General features: G+C 41.8%; 3 protein-coding genes across 5 annotated transcripts; 1 reads left to right on the top strand and 2 right to left on the bottom strand.

Moving 5' to 3' along the window:
- Positions 1-9,271: 9,271 nt before the first annotated feature.
- snap47 (synaptosome associated protein 47) lies at positions 9,272-16,944 on the bottom strand. 3 transcript variants are annotated; one of them, XM_070973340.1, is made up of 5 exons: positions 16,667-16,944; positions 15,369-15,890; positions 14,232-14,740; positions 13,789-13,913; positions 9,272-11,108 (listed from the first exon to the last, which is right to left on the bottom strand). In XM_070973340.1, the coding sequence occupies exons 2-5, from the start codon at positions 15,863-15,865 to the stop codon at positions 10,962-10,964; spliced, it is 1,278 nt and encodes a 425-aa protein (XP_070829441.1). In that variant the 5' UTR covers positions 15,866-15,890; positions 16,667-16,944; the 3' UTR covers positions 9,272-10,961. The 3 variants fall into 3 exon arrangements, with proteins under 3 accessions (XP_070829441.1, XP_070829442.1, XP_070829440.1); XM_070973341.1 differs by having other exon boundaries at positions 16,753-16,858; XM_070973339.1 differs by lacking the exon at positions 16,667-16,944 and adding an exon at positions 16,021-16,276.
- On the top strand, positions 16,308-18,917 carry jmjd4 (jumonji domain containing 4). The gene is made up of 6 exons (XM_070973337.1): positions 16,308-16,987; positions 17,079-17,244; positions 17,333-17,458; positions 17,599-17,866; positions 17,973-18,119; positions 18,228-18,917. The coding sequence occupies exons 1-6, from the start codon at positions 16,735-16,737 to the stop codon at positions 18,561-18,563; spliced, it is 1,296 nt and encodes a 431-aa protein (XP_070829438.1). The 5' UTR covers positions 16,308-16,734; the 3' UTR covers positions 18,564-18,917.
- Positions 18,669-21,354, bottom strand: iba57 (iron-sulfur cluster assembly factor IBA57). The gene is made up of 3 exons (XM_070973344.1): positions 20,853-21,354; positions 19,586-19,935; positions 18,669-19,487 (listed from the first exon to the last, which is right to left on the bottom strand). The coding sequence occupies exons 1-3, from the start codon at positions 21,230-21,232 to the stop codon at positions 19,096-19,098; spliced, it is 1,122 nt and encodes a 373-aa protein (XP_070829445.1). The 5' UTR covers positions 21,233-21,354; the 3' UTR covers positions 18,669-19,095.
- Between the last annotated feature and the right edge of the window lie 457 nt (positions 21,355-21,811).

Below are 21,811 nucleotides of genomic sequence, written 5' to 3'. Positions count from 1 at the left end.
ATCCTTCGGTCACTGGAAAGGCCAGAAAAGATGGCTCTGATTCAAGCAAGAAAATCTACTGGAAGAGGAAATCTGATGCATTGCAGTTACTTTAAATTATGTGCAAGACAATGAGCACAGAGTATTCACTTGTTATGAGGGAGTAGTGTGTGAACTGACATATGAGGGTAATAATAAAACCAGACATGGTGTCATAGTTGAACACTCATTTACTGCTTCTCTGGTTCTCAGTACCTTTTCAATGGACTGTAAAAATGCAGGATGTGTCCCATGAATTCACATTATCGATGGTGGTTATTACCTCCCCATAGACCTCAAGGAGAATGTATCAAGAACAGGTGTGCACGTATAAAAACCATAGCAAAATCATGGCATATGACTTTGCAAAATGAAGAGATTAAATAGCTTTATTCAACACCTGGACATTTTTAAAATAATACTGCGCAGTGGGCATATGAAACTAAAACAATCGTCCAAGAAGGTTAATAGGAGTCTGTAGCCATGAAGGGAAATATTATTGCTAAGCAGTGCAAAACAGTTCAGATATCGTGCAAATCTACAACAAAGTCAGTCATTTTCTTGAGGATGGTCAGCTCCAATTTACTGCTTACGCAAAGCTCTGACATATATGTTGGCCCGCTCGTTGGGGAGACGTGATGTTATTGCGATTAAGTGGTTGGTTTTGGTATCACTGCTGCGTGATGTTCCCATATCGTCACTGAATGACGTGTTTCTGTGCTCCGAGGACTGGAGACCCTGACGGACCTGGCTGCTTCCTAACTCTGCAACTCATCGAGCAAATGCAAAATTTACTTTTCATCCTCTCTCAGAGGTCCATCATGTCTCTCCGGAAGACAATTTGGGAGCAAAAAAACGATAAATTCTAGCTCTAATTCATTGTGAAATGTTAGACCACTATAAATCAGGTTAAGGAACTTGACAACAATGGGTGTGAGCAAGTTAGTGACCCACCAAACTTTCATTCACTGGAGTTTCATAAGGATGAATTAGAGCACAGAATGCATAAAATGCAGTAGATATTCTGCAATACGATGTCAACTAATTGGAGTTTAAAACTGATTTTTGCTGTTTCTTAACTCTGGCATGAATATATATCTTATTTGTCTGATCTTCCACTCAGATTTATACGAATGATTTAGAGTAATGAAATGAATTGAAATGAATCCTTTACTGTAGCATGCTAAGATATTCTTTGTATAGAGATACACAACTAAATAGTTTTTTATTCAAGAGACCCATTTTAAAGGCATGTACAATTACTGCTGCTAAAATCTTTCAATTTGCCAGAATGCTGATGAGTTCATTCAGACTGTTGCATGATGATACACCTTAAAATACAGGCCAGGATTTGATCCACTCACCAGTTACTGAGTTTTATTTTTATTTTTATTTTTATTTTTGTCCAAAGTGACTTAGCTAGGTTGACTATATATTACAATTTTATTATAATAATCCCTGGGACATATTATGTAACTGCCTTAATTGGTCAAATTTAATGTAGGTTATACAGTTGCTTACTTTGAATCTGAAAGTAGCCGACCACATAATGAATATCCTTCACATAATGTGAGTGCACTTTAAACAGATGTTTACAATCAAACTCTTAAATAAATGTCTGTATACATAATGATGGAGCAATAAATTCTCAGCATTGTGTTTCCAGACTGTTCTTTACCGTGATGCTGCTGCATTGCAAAAACTCTCATCAGATGTGCTCCTGTTTGCAGATGCAAGCAACATTTAATGATTTACCCGTCTAATTTGGAGATTAAAGCTCACCACTAATGACAGAACACGACAGTAACTTATAGATCTCCTTCTAGTCTTGAAAACCACAGAGGAGAAGAGGAGGGCGGAGAGTGACGCACTTTGTTGTATATATAGACACGGTGATTCCACCTCTCTCTCTCACCAGAATGGAAGGAATGTCTTCATAGATCCACCCCGCACACACATGCACACATACAGAAGAACCTAAAATTAATGTGCAGCCATTCTTGTAAAAATAATGCTTATTGAATACATGTACAGTTTTTAAGTGTGTATGTACAGAGCTGATATGCGCATCTAGGCTCTGAAACTGCCTGCAAGCTTAAAGCAACTTCAGCATAGCAGAGATTGGGGAGAATAGAAAAATTTCCTCCTGGTGGTAGGTGTTAGATTATAGCATAATAACAAAAATGAACAGCCAGCAGACAGCAAAATATTACCACAAGAAGATCTCTTACAGGAGAGCAATAAAACAGCCGGCAGCCACGCCATATTGCCAACTGACAAAAGAGCCAAGACATCGACTGAATAAGCTTATCTGATCAGGCAGAAAATACTTTGGTGAAGCAGTGATTCTCATCATTTCAGCAGAGGCGGCCAGGACTGTCATGATCCAAAGCTTTGATGGCTCAGACGGGAAAACTCTGGCTTCAAGCTTGAGGTGGACTGACAGCTTATATGAACATAGCCTCCAAACGCTGGCAGCAGCGGCAGTGCAGACATGATGATTTCCTCCACAGAGCCATCCTGAAGCAACATGACTGGACTGACAGGCAGCAGAAAATAGGCTGCCTTGTTGTGAACAGTGAGTTGGACATAGGTTGCATTGAGTGGAGTGTATCGTGAGAGTGCAGCAGTGCAAATCACACAGACTTCATTCCATTAGTGCTATGACATAATACAGGATGTGTCAAAAAGGTTGACGTGTGCTGCAAAAACAATGACTTAATACATGTTAACACTCAATTCTGACAGGGTATGGTCTAATCAAAGTACATGGCATCACCATTAACTGTTACTACCACCAGTGCAAAACCACCAATGTGATCCTTTACATCTTCTACGAGCTGAAGCGTCTCGAATCAAAGAGCCTGATATCAAAGTTTTCTTATGTTTCTTTTCAAAGCCAGTCTGTCATAGTAAGTGAATGGTTAAATGGTTTGTAAATGGCCATGATGGATAGCAAATGATACTGTGATGAAGTCAAAACTCGAAAAACCCTGTAACTGTATTGTTCCAGACAATCTTACACATCAAATCCAGTCTGGAATTGTTTTCGGGATGAAGTTGGGCTCCTTCTCACAAGAAAAGAACACAAATATTCAATGTTTCTGACACTCAAAACATTGGTCTACCACAGGTGCAAGTTTTCCATACCAATTAGCAAGTGCTCCACCCACAAATTTTCCATCAAAATAAACTGGGAACACATGAAAAAAAAAAAAAAGCACATTAAAATGGGAGTGATTGTCTTTGATATTCAATGCTTTAATTGAAACCAGGCAGCAGAATGACAGAGCTCTGTTTTGACGGCTCCATGGTTTCCATCAGTAAAAGGGGATTCCTGAGTGATATCCTGAGGAACACTAGATTTCCTTTTAGAGGAAAACCAAACAGGGTAACACGTCATTGTTTTGCATTGGCTTCATGGTCAATTGGCATTACAGCTTTTTTTCTGTACCTGTAATGGACACTGGGTCAAAGGTTCACACTCCTTCTGTCTGCCACTCACACATTTTGCGCATAAGTTCAGTAACCATCTCACATATGGCAGGGCTGGGTAAACATCTGGTAATCTTTGTTTCAGCTTCTCAACAGCTCACCAGGCTATGGTCTCTCTGTGTGTACTCAATCTTCTCCAATTACATAGTTGCTGGCTGCTCCCCTGAGGTTACGTGGACAACCATTTGGGATTGCGGAAGGAGTTTCCACAAAATAGGTGTTGTCCAAAAATTCCTTGCAGTTATGGAAATAAACCCACAAAAAGGGAAAGCGATACAGAGACTGAGAAGACTTGGGAGAATGAGCTTATGGGCATGCTTCTGGGTATTTAACCAAGAGTTTTTGTCTTTTCTTCTCCAAAATCTGTGATGAAGTGGAAGAATTTAAGAGGCAAAATCTTTCAACGGACGTCCAAGTAAAAACAGACAAATATTTTTATGATGTTTTTAGTTGCACTGAAGAAGAGAGGATATGCTTGAATTGTTGGACTGAGAGCATTACAGAAGTTTCACTTTATTTCTAAATCAAACCCATTCTCAAGTCAAAGATGGTTACAATTATTCTTTCCGTTTGTGGTTCTATTGACTTCAAAAGCCGCAGCCCATGGTATTAGGCTGGCTGGCGGCTTCCTTTTGGAAGTTCTTCAAAGAACACGTCACAATGATTCCAACCTGAACTTAATGGTCCACGCCCTCATCACAGGCCCAATCTAATGTCCTGGCGTGGCTCTCCTTCGTCAAACACGCTCTTTGCCTTGTGTTGATGCAAAGATGCAGTGTAACCAGTGCCCTCCATTCATTCACTTGCATTCAGAAACTGGTGCATCTGGACAATGACTTCACAGGTCCCGCTGTCAAGGCTGTTCTTACCATGCTGGCTCCCTGCCAGACGAGGCTGCCGGCCCAGGCCCCTTTTCCCAAGTTCCACCCAGACGCTGCGTGCGCCGTCATCCTGCTGAAATGTAAACCCCAGATTCAGCTGTGTTTGTTATGGTTGCGCCGGCCCTCAGTGAACACACAACGCTGTCACAACGTAGCTATAACAGCGGGGCAATATTTCAACAACAATCTATTTGGTCAGCTGCAATTACATCACTAGGTGGTCAAACACTTTAGTTTGGTGGAATGATAATTAGGATTATTTCACGGGCAGTCTTAGCAAGGGTCCTAAACGCTGCTCTTATGTCCTAACACTCAACATTTAATCCAGAAGTTTAAGTCAAGTGCTTTTAAGTATGTTTTCACAGTGTCTGAACTTGACCCCACTGGACAGTGTTCACAGGAGCACCATCATTACTGTTTTTGCTGGGGATGCTCTATTTAACAGCAAGGCCTGCTATACCCTGTTGTCTCTTTTAATCATCCGGCCTCAGTATAAACAATAGTTTAGGCTGAACGCTAGTGTTGCCCTTGAGATCACTGGCCTGCTGCACTAATGGCTATTTACTTTCCAGGGAAAATAAGTAACTAAGAAAGTCTATTTTTATCCTGAAATGACCCCAGTGTCAACCCCACTGAGGTGAGGGGGGGACACATCCTTAACTTTAATCAAACCGCCGGCCCTGCAGGCTGCACGCTAGTGCAACAGCCTTCGTGTGATTAATTTTTTTCCTGTTCTCTTGTCAGCTCATGTGACCCAAAGTCACTATAACATAGCAGATTCCAAGAGGATTTAATGTTAAAATATAAATCCATAGTCTGTCTGCGGCTAGCTGGGGGTCTATGCAGTGTGGCATCAGTCGGGTGGGTAATTTATTGTGGGAGCTAAGTGTTTCCATTTGCAGTGAGAGCCACTAAAAACAGACTCGCTGAAGGTTTCTGGGGGGCCCGCTTGTAAAAGTACTGATGCAGTGTGCGCTGGCTCAGGGCCTGACAACCTGTTTGCAGAGCTGTATAGATGGGGTTTTAATGAGTATATAATCCAGTCATCACAAAAAGGACTCCTCACACATGCCAAAGTTGCAACTCTGGGCTGTTGTGTTCTTATTCACCTTATGCAGAGAAGTGGGATGCATTTTTAAAAAGGGGTTCCCAAAGAAAATAAACAAGACCTGCAAAGAAATCTCTGTTGTTGGTTACTGTTACTGTGCTTATGCACCCACAAAGATTAAAATGCAGGGCAGCCATTAGTTTTAACCACTAGGACCAAATATATGACCAATGAATGAATCCAATGAAAGGGAGGAAATAAAGAAAAATGCTTTTGGGAAAAATTTTTTTGGACGTTATTCCCTCCAAATTTAGTTAGAGACAAGTATTTGCATGCATTCTTCATACCCAGTAGGCAGCACAGTATCCCACCTGACCACACACAATGTATTTCCAATAAAACTGTCCTCATGTCAAGTGTCAAAGGTCATAATGCAAAAACTTTTTGAAGCTAATGAGTTGAAACTCATCATCAACGACTCACTGCTGCCCTCTACTGAATGCAATAATGACATATATAATAATATATAATAATTTTTGCCAAAATAAAATTTTTTGATGGACTATCTGAGCACGTTATGGCCAACAGGAGTTAAACAAGTTAACCCTGTGTTTTGGTGGGTGGTGGCAGTGGGCTATCATTACAGGACAAGATATCTGACTTGAGTGGCTTCAAACACCCCATAGGGTACAACGTCTGAGTTATTTTTTCTGATAGACCGTCCCTTACACTTGCAGATATTAAATGATATTAATTGAATTCCTATTTATTGAGGTAAATAAACTGAACAAAGTAACACGCAATGCAGTGCGTATATGCTAGAAAGGCAAGCACTTCAGCGGAGTTCAGGTTGTAATATGGGATTTCACCTGGAGTTGATTTGAGACTGATACTACTGTATAAAACCACAGCCAAGTTTGGTTTGGCTGCCTAGCTGTTAACTCTGTCGCACAGAAATGAGAAAAGTTTGTGAAACATAAACCAGAAAACCAAAGTGCGCCTCAAAGACCAAGGAAAATATAACAATAAGTGCAAGAGCACATGATATCATCATGCAGCTCAGCATCTGGGAAAGTACCATAACAGCCATGCAGAGTGCGTTTATGGTTTGACTAAACCAAAGAAGGATCTAAATCCAAACAACGTATGTGCAAAGAATGCATATTCACAAGAAATAAAGTCAAATGTAGATCCACAGGTTATTTTATTGCCTGTATAACGTCTGTCTAAAACAGAAGAGAAATGTTACCACGCTGATAGCCAGAGACAAGAAGATGATGTTGATGTTGAGTGTCAGATCACTTTCTGCTGTAGATTACATATACACCCCCTAGTTGGACTCAAGCACCTTCCTTCCAGGAATGTTTTCTCCCAGTTCTAACATTAACCAACAGGCCTGACTTCCTGAAACCAGAAACTCCCTCAGCAAAAGGAAACCCAGCAACACCTGCACTAGTAAGAAGCCGGCCAGGACGTGAGTCAAAAATCAGGCCATTAGACTGAGACACAGTCAAACAGTGCAGTGGAAGTGAAATTTCTCTAATATTTTGTTAATATATCCTCGGCCTGCTCAACATCAACAATTACTCATGAGCGTAATTGATGACAGACACTCATATGCAGAATATAAATAAAAGCACGTGACTCCAAAAGTCAATTGCTGCATTCTAAACATTGCCAAATAAACCAAGAAACACGAGTGCAGTGCTTTAATTTTGCAAATCTGTTACAAATAGACCTTGAAAAACATATTCCTGTTGATGATGACTCCACTCTGTTTGTACTGCAGTCACACGGCTCCATATTTTGGAGCGCAGTGCAGCCCACATGTGCCCTCGTAGCCCACAAACTTGATGCTGCTTTTTCCCAGCAAGAGTTGATTGATTGGCCATCAATGGAGACACGCTCCTCGAATGAGAGCGCTCGCCGCAGAGCTATCGAGTAAACAGGCTTGGAAGTCAAGGCCAGCAAAATCCCTCGTGTCTCCATACCATCCGTTAGGAAGGCAAAGCCGGATCTCATGTATCTGTGGTCAGACAAGACCGCCACCACTTCCTCGTATTGCAAGGCTGTTTCAAAACCACGCCAGTGTGTGCTCCATTTCCCTAACCTTTTTTAAGGGTTGGAATTCACATAACCATGTGGTGTGCTTCTGGAGTTTGGGACCTCTAAAATCTCACTGTTTATCACTCAAATCAACAAAAATAAACAGTTCACAGTGAAAACATTTTCAACTGTGCTGGAAGAACTTTTCATGTCATAACTAGGCATCCCTTTAGTGTTAACACTGCTTGTGCTTTCAGTCTCACATCTTTCATGGTGGGCTTTGTTTAATAGAAGTGATGAGTTCATGCTAACTGGGACCAGACTGTTGAGTGAGGCTGTCGGTCTCCTTTCAAACCCTTTGGTGTGAGGCGTCTTCCTGATTCATAATTGAGCACTCAACCACTTGCCAAATCAAATCTGGTCCACTGTTGACATGAAGTAGTCCCCCAGTTCAGTGAAAGCAGCCCGACGGAGGTGGTCAGCTGATGCCAACAGTCTCGGTGCCAACAGGATGTTATAATAGCAGAGCATATAAAGTGAGCCACTTCCACACGACAGCATGCACAGCGGCTGAAACCGTAATTAACATCCGTTTCTAGTTTGCACGTGTTTTGATATCCTCTGTTGCAATTTGTCACATGGGCGCCGACTATGAGGGGCGTTGCCTGCTGACTTTTTTGTTGAGAAGTGAAGCCTGGTTAGAAGTCAGGAGAGTCATTTCACTGCCTCTGAGTTCCTCCGAACTAGCTCAACCTAATTTCTTCCCAGTTAATAAATGATGCTGTTTCTTTGGCTGTAATGGTCATTTTTTGCCAGGATACTATTCACAAGTGTTCTGCTGATTTCTGCTGCTGGTTGTTCAAAACCTTCAGTTTGCCTTCATAAAATATTTCCAAGACACTCGTCTCAAACTGATGTTATAAATGATAAAACCCCATATTTAACTGTTTTAACTAGTGAGATCCGCAAGGGCCATATATCTAGTTAAGGATTATGTACTGTATGCATGTCTGATGATGATTTATCTTCCAAATCACATTAAGAAAGTAAGTGTGAAAACAACAGCTAACTTATAATGGCTTGTAGAATACAGTTTGTTGGGCTTTGTTTCTTTATAGAGACACTATGAGGATGCTCAGGCCTGTTGATACTATTTACCACTAAGACCTTAGGTTCAGCAGATAAACACACACTTTGCAATACAGATTATGCATATTATAGAGCAATTTATGTTGAAAGTTGATTTTTTTTTCCCAGAAAAAAATCTGCTGCTACAAATTCTGCAGAATTTGTAGCAGAAGCTGTAATGCCAATTGACCATGAAGCCAATGCAAAACAATGACGTGTTACCCTGTTTGGTTTTCCTCTTAAAGGAAACTCTACAAATTACATTCTGCATTGTTAATTTTGACGCAAAATTCATTTAGAGTTCAATATTCGCTCGCCTTTTAGCTCAGTTTTGGTCTCCGCCAACTCCTGAATGAAATAATGCTTTTGAGCTATAAAATGCTCCACTCATCAGTGGTTCATCTCTACTGTATGTCCGCCTGCTGTCTGGTGCTGGGTCGGGAGCTTACAGCGGCTTCATCAGAGCTTTCTTTAAAAACAGCAGCAGCTAGAAATGCTGATCAGAGCACTGAGTGAACCGAAACAATGAGCTCAAAGATGCTAAAATGTTCGGCAGACCTGAGGGGGACTGCAGAGTCCGGACACCTTTCATATACACATTCATAATTCATTATGAATATGAAAATAATAATAACACTGATACTTACAATGCTAGTTGTGTTGCTTCATTTATTAGTGTGTTTGGTATAAGAAAGATGCAGGTGTACTTTTCCCTTTATATTTAGTGCTAACAGTTTACATGTATCCAGTGTCAAGATAAATTTGGTATCATCAGCAAAAAGAACCCTCGATACAGCACTGAGATCATTATTCTAAAAACATGGTCGATATTTAAAGTCAAACTGACAGCTAATTGCAAGTTCACCGTGATAACAGACCACAATAAAATCACAGAATTACAATACATGTGTCAGTCATTTACAGATAATACAGATTTAGATATCAGTCTTTAGCGAGACATACACGGTAGATGTGGACCTTAACGTGGCGTATTTAACATATAATATTTCAAAACAAAGAGAGAGTGCTTTCTGTTTTGTTTTCAAGTCCCACAACTTAGTTGCACATTTACAGTCTTCTGCTATATAGTGATGGAACATTTCACTTGATGCAATACGAAGCAGTAATACTGAGACATGCAACATTCAGCCACAGGGAGACATTGTTCAGAGAGGGAAGGGACAGCGAGGACCTGAGAGAGACAAGTCATCAGGACTGAAAGGGCTATAAAAAGGAAGAATGGCAGAACATCATCAGAAACACAGATATTACTGTGATGACACTGGAAAACTTTATCTGTCAGTTGATTACCTGCCTGTTAATTTATTGGAAAATCTGTTCACCCAACTTACAGGCTTATCCTTCATTCTTACAACCTGTTATTTCACAACATCTGTCTTGAAAACAACTATGGAAACAACATGCAATTTGTCTAAAATTTGTGCTGAGAGAATAAAATAGACTAGTTCTTTTCTCCTTCCCTGCAGTCGTTGTCATTGCCGTCTCCCACTGGGACCAGGAAGGCTCATCAACTCATTTTTTCCACCTGCTCGCCTCACTGGAAGGGCATGACATGCAATAAGGATTCATGCTATTCTGCCAAATAGCACTCAGATGACACGACCAATCAGTAGGAGTGCACACACAAGGATGTGATCCCTCACTGGCTTCTCACCACGAACACCTATGGAGTTCAATCGGCTGAGCCAGGCCATAAGCACCACTCCCAGGCACTGAACCAAGTGTCCATTTTGGTTTTAACCAAAACTACTGGTCATCTTTTCTTTCTTTCTTTCCCTCCACAGAATCTGAATCAAGTGGTGTTCAAGTATTTTGCTTCCTCATGGCAACTCCAGAAAGTAAGAACACTGAAAAATGTGCTTTCAACCAACCAACAAACCAAATGTAATGCTAACAAAGCTAGCCGCTGCTGCTAAGAGCTGCAAGACGCACATTCAGAGGGCTCCTTTATCTCGGCCACACATGCCTGAATTGTTTGAAATAAAACTATGGCTTAAAAAAGACTCATTCATATTTGCACACAAAGGATTAACTGCAGAAAACATATGAGCCCACATATGAGATGCATCATTTCTCTGAAAGAAAGAACAATAGTCTAGAAATGTGCTTCCCAGAAATCACTGACACTTGAACCCATGTGATTATATGATTACTACATCAAATGCAACGAAAACCTTATGAACCATTTAGAGTACGTGCAAGTCTCTACTGCTGTATTCCAGTGTTCTCACACTGTATCGATCCCGTGAGGACAATGAGGAAGCTTACAGTGCGTTTCTCAGGAAGGACCTGGTGACTGCATTATGTCTGCTGGACTGTCAGAGCTACAGCAGTCTCTTCATGCGGCAGGTGTGCTTCTCTATGTGCATGGTGGCTAGGTCAGTGGAGCTGGTCAGGACGTCCAGAACTTCATCCTGCCGTTCCAGCTCTGTCTCTGCCTCCAGGGCGAGGTTCTTCAGCTGCATCAGCATCTGCAAACACACAGTCCAATACTTACACAAACTCATTTGTTTGAGTAATTACAAACCAGCCCTCGGTGAACATGGACAACCAAGGAGCAAGACACAAATAAAAGAAGATTAAATACCTATAGAAAATTGGTGAGCAGTCGCAGGGTGGAACATGTGGACCATATGTGGTGAGGTGTAAAGATGGGGTCAGGGAGTTAGAAAGCGAGCGTGTTAGTGAAAGAGGAGTAGATGAGAGCGAAACTTTCATTTAATTCGGTTAGTTTTTTCTTCTCCTTTTGGCTACAAAGACAATCGCCTGCTGCTTAATGTCTGCAGATGAGGGAGAAACTTTACAATTCAACACCAACCATGATTCAATAACAGCCACTCACATGGCAGATATGATAATAGTTCACATTATGCAGCATATGAAGTCTTGGCTTATCTCCTGGGATCACTGATATCATACAATACTGTTTTCTGCTCTCTGTGGGTTTAAGGAATACTGTGACTACATCTCCATAGTCCAACAACTGTGTATGTTATGGTTGATGGAACAACTTAAATATACGATGATGTGCCAAGCAAAACCTAATAAACACTCCTCCAAACCCCACCACCATGGTTTCTAAACTAATATTATGTTATGCTACACATACTACACACACCCACGGACATTATGTCAGTTTTCACTGGCGGCGGGTACACGCGGACATTGCAACTGAGCACAGAAACAGTTCCAGACAGCAGTTTGAAAAACAGATAGTATGTCAATACACACGGTGGAACAACTGTATTCACTCACTCAGGTCTATGACTTTACAGATTCATCTGGGAGAGGGGGACTGAATCACAGCTTGCAGTTAACATTCACAGGAGTTTTGGTGTGTCATAGAAAAACACAGAAAATGAATATTTTTAGCTGCTGCTTATACAATGGTTAGAGGACTCAAGTCATGTAGAAACCCCTAAAATTAAACATTTAGGCTAGAGCTGATAGAAAAAAACGACATGAGCTAAAATGCCTCGTGTGTGCGTGGGGTAATTCCAGGCCTGTGAATTAACAGAGAAGCACAGCACAAAATCTAAAAAAAAAAAAAAAAAGCTTTATCATTCTTCTGAGTTTGTTCTGTTAACAAGTAGGAATTCCCAGCCTCCAACAATAATACTTGTCTAAAAATGCTGCGACAAAGGGCAATATTTGCTAAAGCACTTAGGGCAGGACATGAAACTGAGTGACCCTCTGTGGAAGTTGCCCCACTGTAGATTCTAATCTGGACATGAATTACATTAAGAGGTGGGTGTGTGCAGAAGCGTAGCATTAAGTCCAAATTGGCAGCCTTTGAACTTTGATTATCAGCTGCAGACAATACGCCATTTACAAACACAATAGACAAGCCAACCTGTATGAGAGGTCCAGTGCTGTTCCTGCTATGATAAATTTGTTTGAAAAATGATTATATACGCAAAAACAACAGTGAACACTGTTATTATGTACAATAATTAACTAAATATTTGGTATAAAGTGTTAAGAATGCCTTGTTAGAGATATATATCATATCTCAGTGGTAGACAAAACACTGTGTTATGAAGTAGGCTTTTAAGTCACTAAACCGTGATGGAAAACACTGCACAAAGGTGGGTCATATAAGGCTGCAACCAAGTACTCTCTGCTCTCTGTTCTTCGCTGCTGGTTTCAGCTTGTGACTGCTGTTCCTCTTTGCCAGGGAATTTGCAGCTTTCGGGTTAGTTCAGGTATTCTGAAGTGGGATCATGGTGCTTGTTTGACGGGTTGCAAAGAGTAGTACTGGCAGGGAAGCAAAGCTATGAAGTGCTGTAGACCGGGTCAGCAGCAAAATGCATTTTGCAACCTAAATGAAAGTCTGATATATCAGCTCCCTTAATACAGATATATTGGTGCCGATGTTATGTGTCGGCTGATAATCTACAAGAAATGGCTTTACAGAGACACCAAAGACAAGTCTGAAGTTGTTTAGAGTATTCAAATATTGGCGAAATACTGGCGAGCTTATCTGTTTAACTGTTAATTGTACTGCTCGGCACATACTTTGATTCTTTAAAAAGTGACCTTGAGGGATTCTTATGACTGATGTTTGTTTACATTATGTTTTTGTGCATTTTTACACTATTTTGTCTGCCCCCTAAATCAAGAAATTTTAATATAATCTTGGCACCAGTTTTCCCCTTCAGTCATTATTCTAAATACCATACATGATGTGCATCTATGTGATGTAACAAAAACAAGTAGTTTCCTAAAAATGTTGTACACAAAATACTGTATCAAATTCAAAGCTACCTGGAACAGTGCGTCTGAATCACAGATTTGGATTTGAGTCACTGTGTAGGTCTGGCCACCACAGACCGTGTCTGTAGCATTTCTCGGTGTAGCGAGATTCTGAATGGAAAGACGCTGTAAAGTCTGACCAAATGACTGAACAGGTTTCTTTCCCTCTCTTAAAACCAGGATGGATTTTGGTTTGTGGTCTCACTAAATAACATTTTAAACATACAGTATGAAAAATAAAAATCATTATGGTGAATTGTGGTTTGGAATGGAACTATCAAAATACATGTTACTAAAACCAAAGGGTTATTTATTATAATATATATGAATGCATAAACAAATCGGAAAAATATAAATGTCACAATAGTGCAAGTCATATTTTCACACAGGTCTTACCTGTTTGAGCTCCTGGGCCTCAGCCTGACTGACGGATGGCTGGAGGACATGCACCTGCAACTGGGAGAGATCTCCTGCTGGGACCTCCAGCGGGAGCTCCATCTCTTGGCACCTCTGCTGCAAACCTGACTCCATGGGTGGAGATGGTGAAAAAGTGCAGAGTGCATATATTGTTTATGAGGAAACCAGACAGTAAACTCAAAGTATGGCAGCTGAGGCAATCAGGATGAAGTGACTCATCAAAACACGTTTCTGTCAAGGAGAGACACCAATAATCGTGTCCATAACTCATGTAGATGAAATGTTTTTACATGTGGCTACACACCTATAAATATACAGAGGTGGAAACATAGACCTTTACTGCCACTTAGTGGTCGATTTTAAACTAGACATGGAAACTGTGACATAACTCAGCCTTTACATATGTATTATACCTGCCTTACCTTCATTCCAGTTTGGCCCCTCTGTGTCACATGGAGATGAAGCTGGAGTTGCCCTGAATGCAGTATATTCACTTGTGAACTCCACCTTCTTTTTGTACTGCATCTCTAATACAGACATCGCCTCTGGCATCTTGGCAGACAGGAACCTGTAGCATATATCTGGCTTTCCAATGAACCTCTGTCTAACAGTGATCTCATAAGGACTGTGCACCCTGATTTCATCGATTTCATTTCGTTCGAAGCGGTGAAGGAGTTGGCAGTTTGTGTCTCGCACCTCCAGTGAGGACACCAGCACCAACAAGCATCCCGGTTTCAAGTCCGAATCCCCGCCTTTGGTCAGTACAGCTGGGATGCTTGTGATAAGCTTATTTCTACCAGACCCTCTGCTAGCAGCAGCAGCAGCTGCTGCTGCGGCCCTTGCAGCATCCTCAGCTTTGGCTTCCTGCTGAGTCTTCCAGGGTAGTTTACCAAAAGGCCACCAGGAGGGAGACTCCAGCTCTGACAAAAGCCTGCAACAGAGGACAAGAGGAAAGGAGGAAATCACAAGAGTGTATGACTTGTTGCACTATTATATTAGGGCTGTTTTGTGTGCTAACTACTTAATTATAGCAGTCAACAACATATGAATAAAATATGAAAAAGACTTCCAAATAAAAAAGTGTATAACTCCCAACTCAGCACGTACAGATGCTCGGTCAGGACACCTTGGTGTTACTTGTTAAGGCACTGGGTACCCCTTTAGCATCATTTTTCAACATGCAAGGTAGTTCAACAGACTTCTATAGACAGCCCGTTATCATCCCCACGTGTCAAATGATGTAGTATAAAGAGCAAGAAAAGTCCACATTTGGAGGAAGGTGGGCTGGTTGGATGGGTTAAGACAAAACTTTGAAACCAATATGAAACCAAAAGGATGTTTGTAGGAAATTGTTTTGAAAGTGAAGTAACGTACATAAGTTAACATATGTAACTAACATATTTATTTGAAGCTAAACGATGATCTTTTCTTACACCTAACCTAGCAGTTTTGTTGCCTAAGCCTAATCAAGCTTAAAGGACGCCAAGGGAACCTGGCCAAGCGTCCGTATGTGACGAGCTGGGAGTGATCATTGTGTCAGGAAATGTTTAGATCATTACTTATCAGCCACGCCCAGATCAGAGTCAATCTTCTCCAGTCCCTGCATCATGCTGTCAAACTGCTCTCCTTGGTGGCTGAGGACTCTGCCAGTGTCCTCCAGTCTTCTCTGGGCCCCGGCCACCAGGTTGATCAGCTCTCTGCCTTTAGAGGGTTGACATTCAGCCCCGCGGGCCTCTGAGCTGGGAGACAGAAGGCGCTCCCTCCAGAAATGCTCTAACACATTATAAACCACCACCCTGTTGGGTTTCAGGGAGCCAAACCAGTGTTTGACATTGCCCTCTTCAAGCACCGTGAGGGTGCTGAAGATGAAACTGGACGACTCCATCTTGATCTCCATGATCCTGGACAGGCGGAAGCTGGCAAGGCTCTCCTTACTCTGGTTGGAGACAAAGCGCACCACGGTCCTGGTGAGGGACAGGGTGCCATTTTCCCACCGCTTCTCGCTGTTGATGTAATAGGAGCCGGGCCAGCTGTGGATAGGGGCGTCCCGGCTCATTTTGGATGGAGATACAGTGATTCACCTGGAAGGACAAATCAGCTTCAATATTCTACATGGATCATACATATACACACACTGTTGCGGTGTTCATCTGCAATTACACCATAAGGACACTGTACTGAGTGACCTGTCTGTCCTCATAGTGAACATACTTCCTTCAAGAGATCCAAGCAGAGGATGAGCTGAGCTGAGGCGTTCGCACTGGCAGCTTCAGCTGTGGAGAATCGACCTTTCTATCCGACTGACCGCATTACGACTGCGTCATTATGATGTTAGAAACCCTCTTGGCTCGTGTCACTTCCTCGTGGAGAAATTATATTCGTCCCAACCGCAGTAAACAACAACACTGGGCTAAGCATTACGTTATCCCACACAGGTTTCTGTATCGGTGATGTTGCTTACGGAAGTGACGTCACACACCAGCACGGCCGTATTTACTGTCCGACTTGAAAATTCTGCTGTGAGACAGGGAAATCACGACAAGGTTTTGGGGAAAAATAATTGAGGTTAGCTAAGAATGCGGTTTCTGAATTAGTGAAAATAGCTTGTAGTACAAGTATTAAATAACCCGAAACGTTAACGTAGGCGGCGTTGACAGTAAATAAACAGCAACGGTTTTGTACGTTCGTCGTCCAGACGCTGCAACCTTCGGGATGGAGCATATAAAGCGAGCTGTTGTCAAAACAGGAAAAATACGTTTTAGCATAATGGTAGTTTTCTAGCTCAAGTTTGACAGCGAAAGTGAAAAGATTTTAGGTATACCATGTCAAACCAAGCGACTCGCTAGCTTGTCCTTACCGTTTCTCGCTGTTCACAGGCTGACAGCTAAGCTCGCTAACCGACTAGCCGAGGTCTTGTTTACCATCATGGACAGGGAGGCGTACCGAAACTGCTGCAGTCTGGTCAAAATACCAAGACAGTCGTATGAACAGTTTTGGTCTTCACATTTTGTAGATTACATCGACAAGGAGCTGAGCTACTCTAAGTTTTTCAAGAAATACTTGCTTCCCAATCACCCCTGCATGTTTTCAAGAAGGTTCACGGAGGACTGGAAGTGTAGAAAGCAGTGGGTGTCTGAGGAGGGGAAACCTAATTTCCAGAAACTGCTGCAGGAGTTTGGTAAATGAGCTTATTACTAATGCGTTTGTTAACTACCATACATCATTGTGCAACTGCCATCATGTGCTGCAATGTATTTGTTCTGTTACAGATGAGACCCCTGTTCCTGTTGCCAACTGCAATGCAAAGGAGTACAATGCTAACCCCAAGCAAGTTATGCCTTTCAAAGAATTTATACACTATTGGAAGGAATACATCCAGAATGGCCACTCATCGCCTAAAGGATGCCTCTATCTTAAAGACTGGCACATGTCGAGGTATCTGTTAATTGCAACTGAACAACACTTTGTTTCATACAATACAGTGTGCAAAATACATGATGAATTTTATATTATTGTTCTACAGAGACTTTCCAGAACACAATGTTTATACCACACCAGTCTTCTTTTCTTCTGACTGGCTTAATGAATACTGGGATACACTTGAAGTGGATGATTACCGGTTTGTCTACATGGGACCCAAAGGCTCATGGTAGGAACAATTTCAAAGCCAGATTATAGTTTAGTTTTTCATCTTTAATTACTTTTGTCAAATAAAGAAGTCATCTCCATATTTTTATTATTTAGATTTTTCTAATCTTTTTCTAATCTTCTGCACTTTCTCATCACCAGGACGCCGTTCCATGCTGATGTGTTCCGCTCCTACAGTTGGTCTGCGAACATCTGTGGCAGGAAGAAATGGCTCCTGTATCCTCCAGGTCAGGAGGAGTTTTTACGAGACACTCACGGCAACCTCCCTTATGATGTAACGTCGGCTGAACTTCAAGACAGAGGCCTTTTTCCTCGCTCTGAAGAAGCCTGTCAGCCTCTTGAAATTATTCAAGAGGCAGGTGAAATCATTTTCGTGCCCAGCGGCTGGCACCATCAAGTTTATAATCTGGTAAGAGATGCAAAGATTCGAGAAAAATCATCTACCAATTAACAGAAACATTCTTGCCTGTTATCAAAGTATAACATAGGAATTCTGTCTAATATTTGTCTTACAGGAAGACACTATCTCTATTAATCATAACTGGTTGAATGGCTGCAACATAGACATCATGTGGCAGTTCCTTCAGAATGAGCTGTCGTCTGTTCAAAAAGAGATAAATGAGTGGAGAAACACGATGGACTCATGGCATCAACACTGCCAGGTACTTCATGGATAAGACCGTTCAGCCTGTATTCTTGTAAGACATGTGCTGTTACCCTGAATGTTTGCAGTATCATCTGTAAAGTCATAGTTGTTTGTTACTTTTCAGGTCATCATGAAGGCCTGCTCGGGTATCGACTATGGAGAATTTGCGTCATTTCTGAAAATCATTGCGAGCAACAGAATGACTTTCCTGAACGCTTGTTCCTCTGGTGATTCCTCCGATTACCCACGGCATCTCTCAGAGACCCTAACCACACTTGGACCTTACCATGCTGCCTTTGACCTGCAAAGAGTGGCCCACATAATTGAATGCCTCCTCTGCAATGAGGACTTCAAACGGCTCGACCATTCAACTTTGACTTTGCAGCCAGAAACCATGTTACAGCAAATTCGGGACACCATACAATCCACAAGGGGGCAGCATCTCCTTTATCAGGAATGAGATGTTCAGTGACGACCCAGTAATGTAATGATCGCCTGGAAATAGCTTGAATGCCAAGTGCCAGTTTGTATGGTGCAAAAAAAAGATGGTGATAAAGGTGTTGTTATGCCTTTTATTTGAGATGAACAGCAGTCTCAAATGTTGCTTGTGAACGTTTGGAATTTGTTTTTGCACTGAAATAGGAAATGGATAAATACATTTTAAAAATTACACAAGTTGTTTGAGTTTTTGTTTGGATATTTTGCATTTTTATTCAACAACCACCAATACCACATCACAGCTGGTATATTATGTTGTACATTGCTGCAATAGATCTGTTAAATAGCATAATTCTGTGGTAAATAAAACTTGGGGAAAAAAAATCACAGTAAAAGTAGGTTTTATAGCAAACAAATATACTCACAAATATGAATTAGTGCCACTCAGCTGCGAAGCAATGACAGTGTAACATACTGTACTTCAGGGTTCTGTTTATGAGAAATCTGTCAGATGTGATGCATGTCACATTTGAGGGATTTCTGAAACGTCCTCTTCAATTGATTTTCACATCTTGAGGCCACCAGTCTGGCACAGAGGCCTCCAGTGTCACTGTGGTGTCGTCAGAAGATTTGAGTGTCAACACCTCTTTGGCGTGAGCCATGCGGATTAGGCTCAGCCCCAGCTCTCCAACCCCTGCTCGGTGCTTCCCAGCTGGCTTGCCCGACTGTGTTTGCAGCGCAAGTCCTTCCTCGAGGTCTTGGGCTGGAGCTGATAAGCGTACTGGCATCAGGCGTTTCCGAACCACCCCAGTGTGATGAGTCCTGGCTGTGAGCTCCTGACCAATGTAACAGCCCTTGCTGAAGCTAATACCCTGCATGTAGACAAGGTTTGACTCTAGCGGTAGCGCCACCCCAGGGGGAAGGTCCTTCACTCCCTCAGGAAGTCCTAGACAGCAATGACGGCAGTGAAGACACAGAACTTGTCAAACAAACGCCCTGTTTCTCTTGTAATACAAATAAAAACTGCATGCATTCTCGTCTTACCTATTGCATAGCGATGTCTGTGATAATCCTCTGTGTCACCTTTCTGACATGATGCAATGATATCCAAGGGGTCCACTTCACTATCCAACACCAATCTCCAGCCCATTTCCTGAGTTCGAGGATCAGTCTCCCATACCAGAGCTTTGTCTGGGGAGGAGAGCTCTGGTTTACTGGCCTCTTGACCTGCGTTCATCTGCTTGGGAAGCACCGCCCATACGGAGAGCTCTGGACAGGGGTTTATGTTGACCTTTCTGCGGATTTTGTATATCTTTAAGTGTTTCAAAATTGAGTCCCTGATTGTGCAATCACACTCCAGGAAAACTCCATGTCCTGCATCAGCCTCTTTCAGACTGAAAGGAAATACAGCAAGTTTAGTGACTTGTAAAAAAAACAAAAAAAACAAAATCAACTATAAAAACTATACTATCAGTTAATTTAGTTTCCTCACTTTGCTGGTTTTGATTAACCTTTGATTAGCACCAAAACGTGCATATTTACCAATGGCAGTCTGGCATACTAAAGAGGTTTCAGTGAGTTACATAAGCGTATTGTCGTTTTTAATCATATCACAGATGCTCAAAAAATGTCACTGTATTATGTTGAAAACATCTCAATGTGTGATTACCTGCAGACACACCTCATATAGGAGGTAAGTTTATTCACAGATAACTGTTCTAGCAATGAAAAACACTGTTTTAAAGCCTGGATGGAATAGCATTTTGACAGCATCTCAGGTCATTGTTTTTTGTTGTTGTTGTTTTGGTGAAGGCTAGTTCCTGTTGAAAAGTATGTCGGGTCACAGATCAGTTGGGTATATGAAGGCACGGGGACATCGTCCCTTTAAAATTCATGACAGTGCTGTCAGGGATTTATAATGTAGATTTGCAACATGAGGTCAAAACTGAGGACACACTTCTCCAGAGGATTCAAATAAGGAGGACAAAACTAGAAAATCTGAAATATAACACAGAAGTGCATACAATTTTTGTATCTAATGTAAAACAGGTCCATATTTTTTCAAGTGCAACACATTAGTTTGCAAAGTGAAAGACTTTTTCCATTTCACTGTCCTAAAAGGCGGATTGTCCTTTAATCCGGCTCAGTTAAAAGACACTTAGACAAAAAAGCTTAAAGTCTGGAGTCTGTTTGTACGGACTGTTTGAACCTAACTGCACTGCCTGCAGCTGCTTTACAAGATAAGCAGCCACACCCTGCTTACTGAAAACATGTCCAAGTGTTTACACGGTATAATGAAGCTGTACTGTACCTGTATAACATGATGTCATATAGAGTTCTTCCTTGTACATTTAGCATATGTGAGTACATGGCTGTGCGTCCAGGCTCCTCCAGCAGCCCCATGTCGTTGGTTATGATGCCCTGGAGAAACGGGCTTGTGTCTTGTCCCTGGAGCTTCAGTAAAGTCCTGTGAGGGAGGTGATAGCACACGAACTGTCCAGGGACATCTCTACCATGACCCGTCTGCTGGCTGTACCTTTTGACACGGATCCCAGCTGGAGCTGAACTACCGGAGAGAAACGTTACGCACAAGTGCCGACCGGTGTATTTTCTGGCGTGAACACCGAGGCAACCGGCGGACGTGAACGCTCCTCTGGCCAAACACAAAACCCCCATACCGTATATTTTCATAGGAGTGTATTACGCGTGCAAATTAAGAGGCTGCTCCGCCTGTAACCGGTAGGTAGTTAGCTACATAACACAGGACATAGCAGCTGACACCCGGAGGAAGGACTCCATTTTGAAGTCCCACAATGCATTGCTCGATAATATTGGAGCACGTGTGTCTGTGTGTGACGCATTTACAGTGTTAGCCTCAGGGCAGCATGTCCACTAATTGTTTCTAAACTTTCAGTGATAAGGTTTCATATAACGCCGTTTTTATTGAGTATGTTTACGCTGAAAAAGAACGAATAATTCAGTGAAAATACTGGAGAAATGTGAAGTTTGCCAGGCATTTATCGCACATTGGCTCCCATTGATAAGTATAAACAGGTAATGTCAAGCAATGTATGTCCAGTAGGTTGTTTGCAGTCACGTGATGCTGATGGCACGTGAAATTCAGATGGAGGGCTTGAAGTGAAAACCGCAATGGACAAGACAGAAAATCACAAGGTATGTAGGATGTGACACTGACGTTATGGAGAGAAGTGATTTTTCAACCGACCTGAAAGATTTTCCTGCTATTGAGGCAATACATTAAACCAGCTG

The sequence above is a fragment of the Chaetodon trifascialis genome, chromosome 11 (genome assembly GCF_039877785.1).
Source record: "Chaetodon trifascialis isolate fChaTrf1 chromosome 11, fChaTrf1.hap1, whole genome shotgun sequence".
Classification (NCBI taxonomy): Eukaryota; Metazoa; Chordata; class Actinopteri; order Chaetodontiformes; family Chaetodontidae; genus Chaetodon; species Chaetodon trifascialis.
Note: the sequence above shows the minus strand (reverse complement) of the source record. Positions and strands in the feature narration are given on the sequence as shown.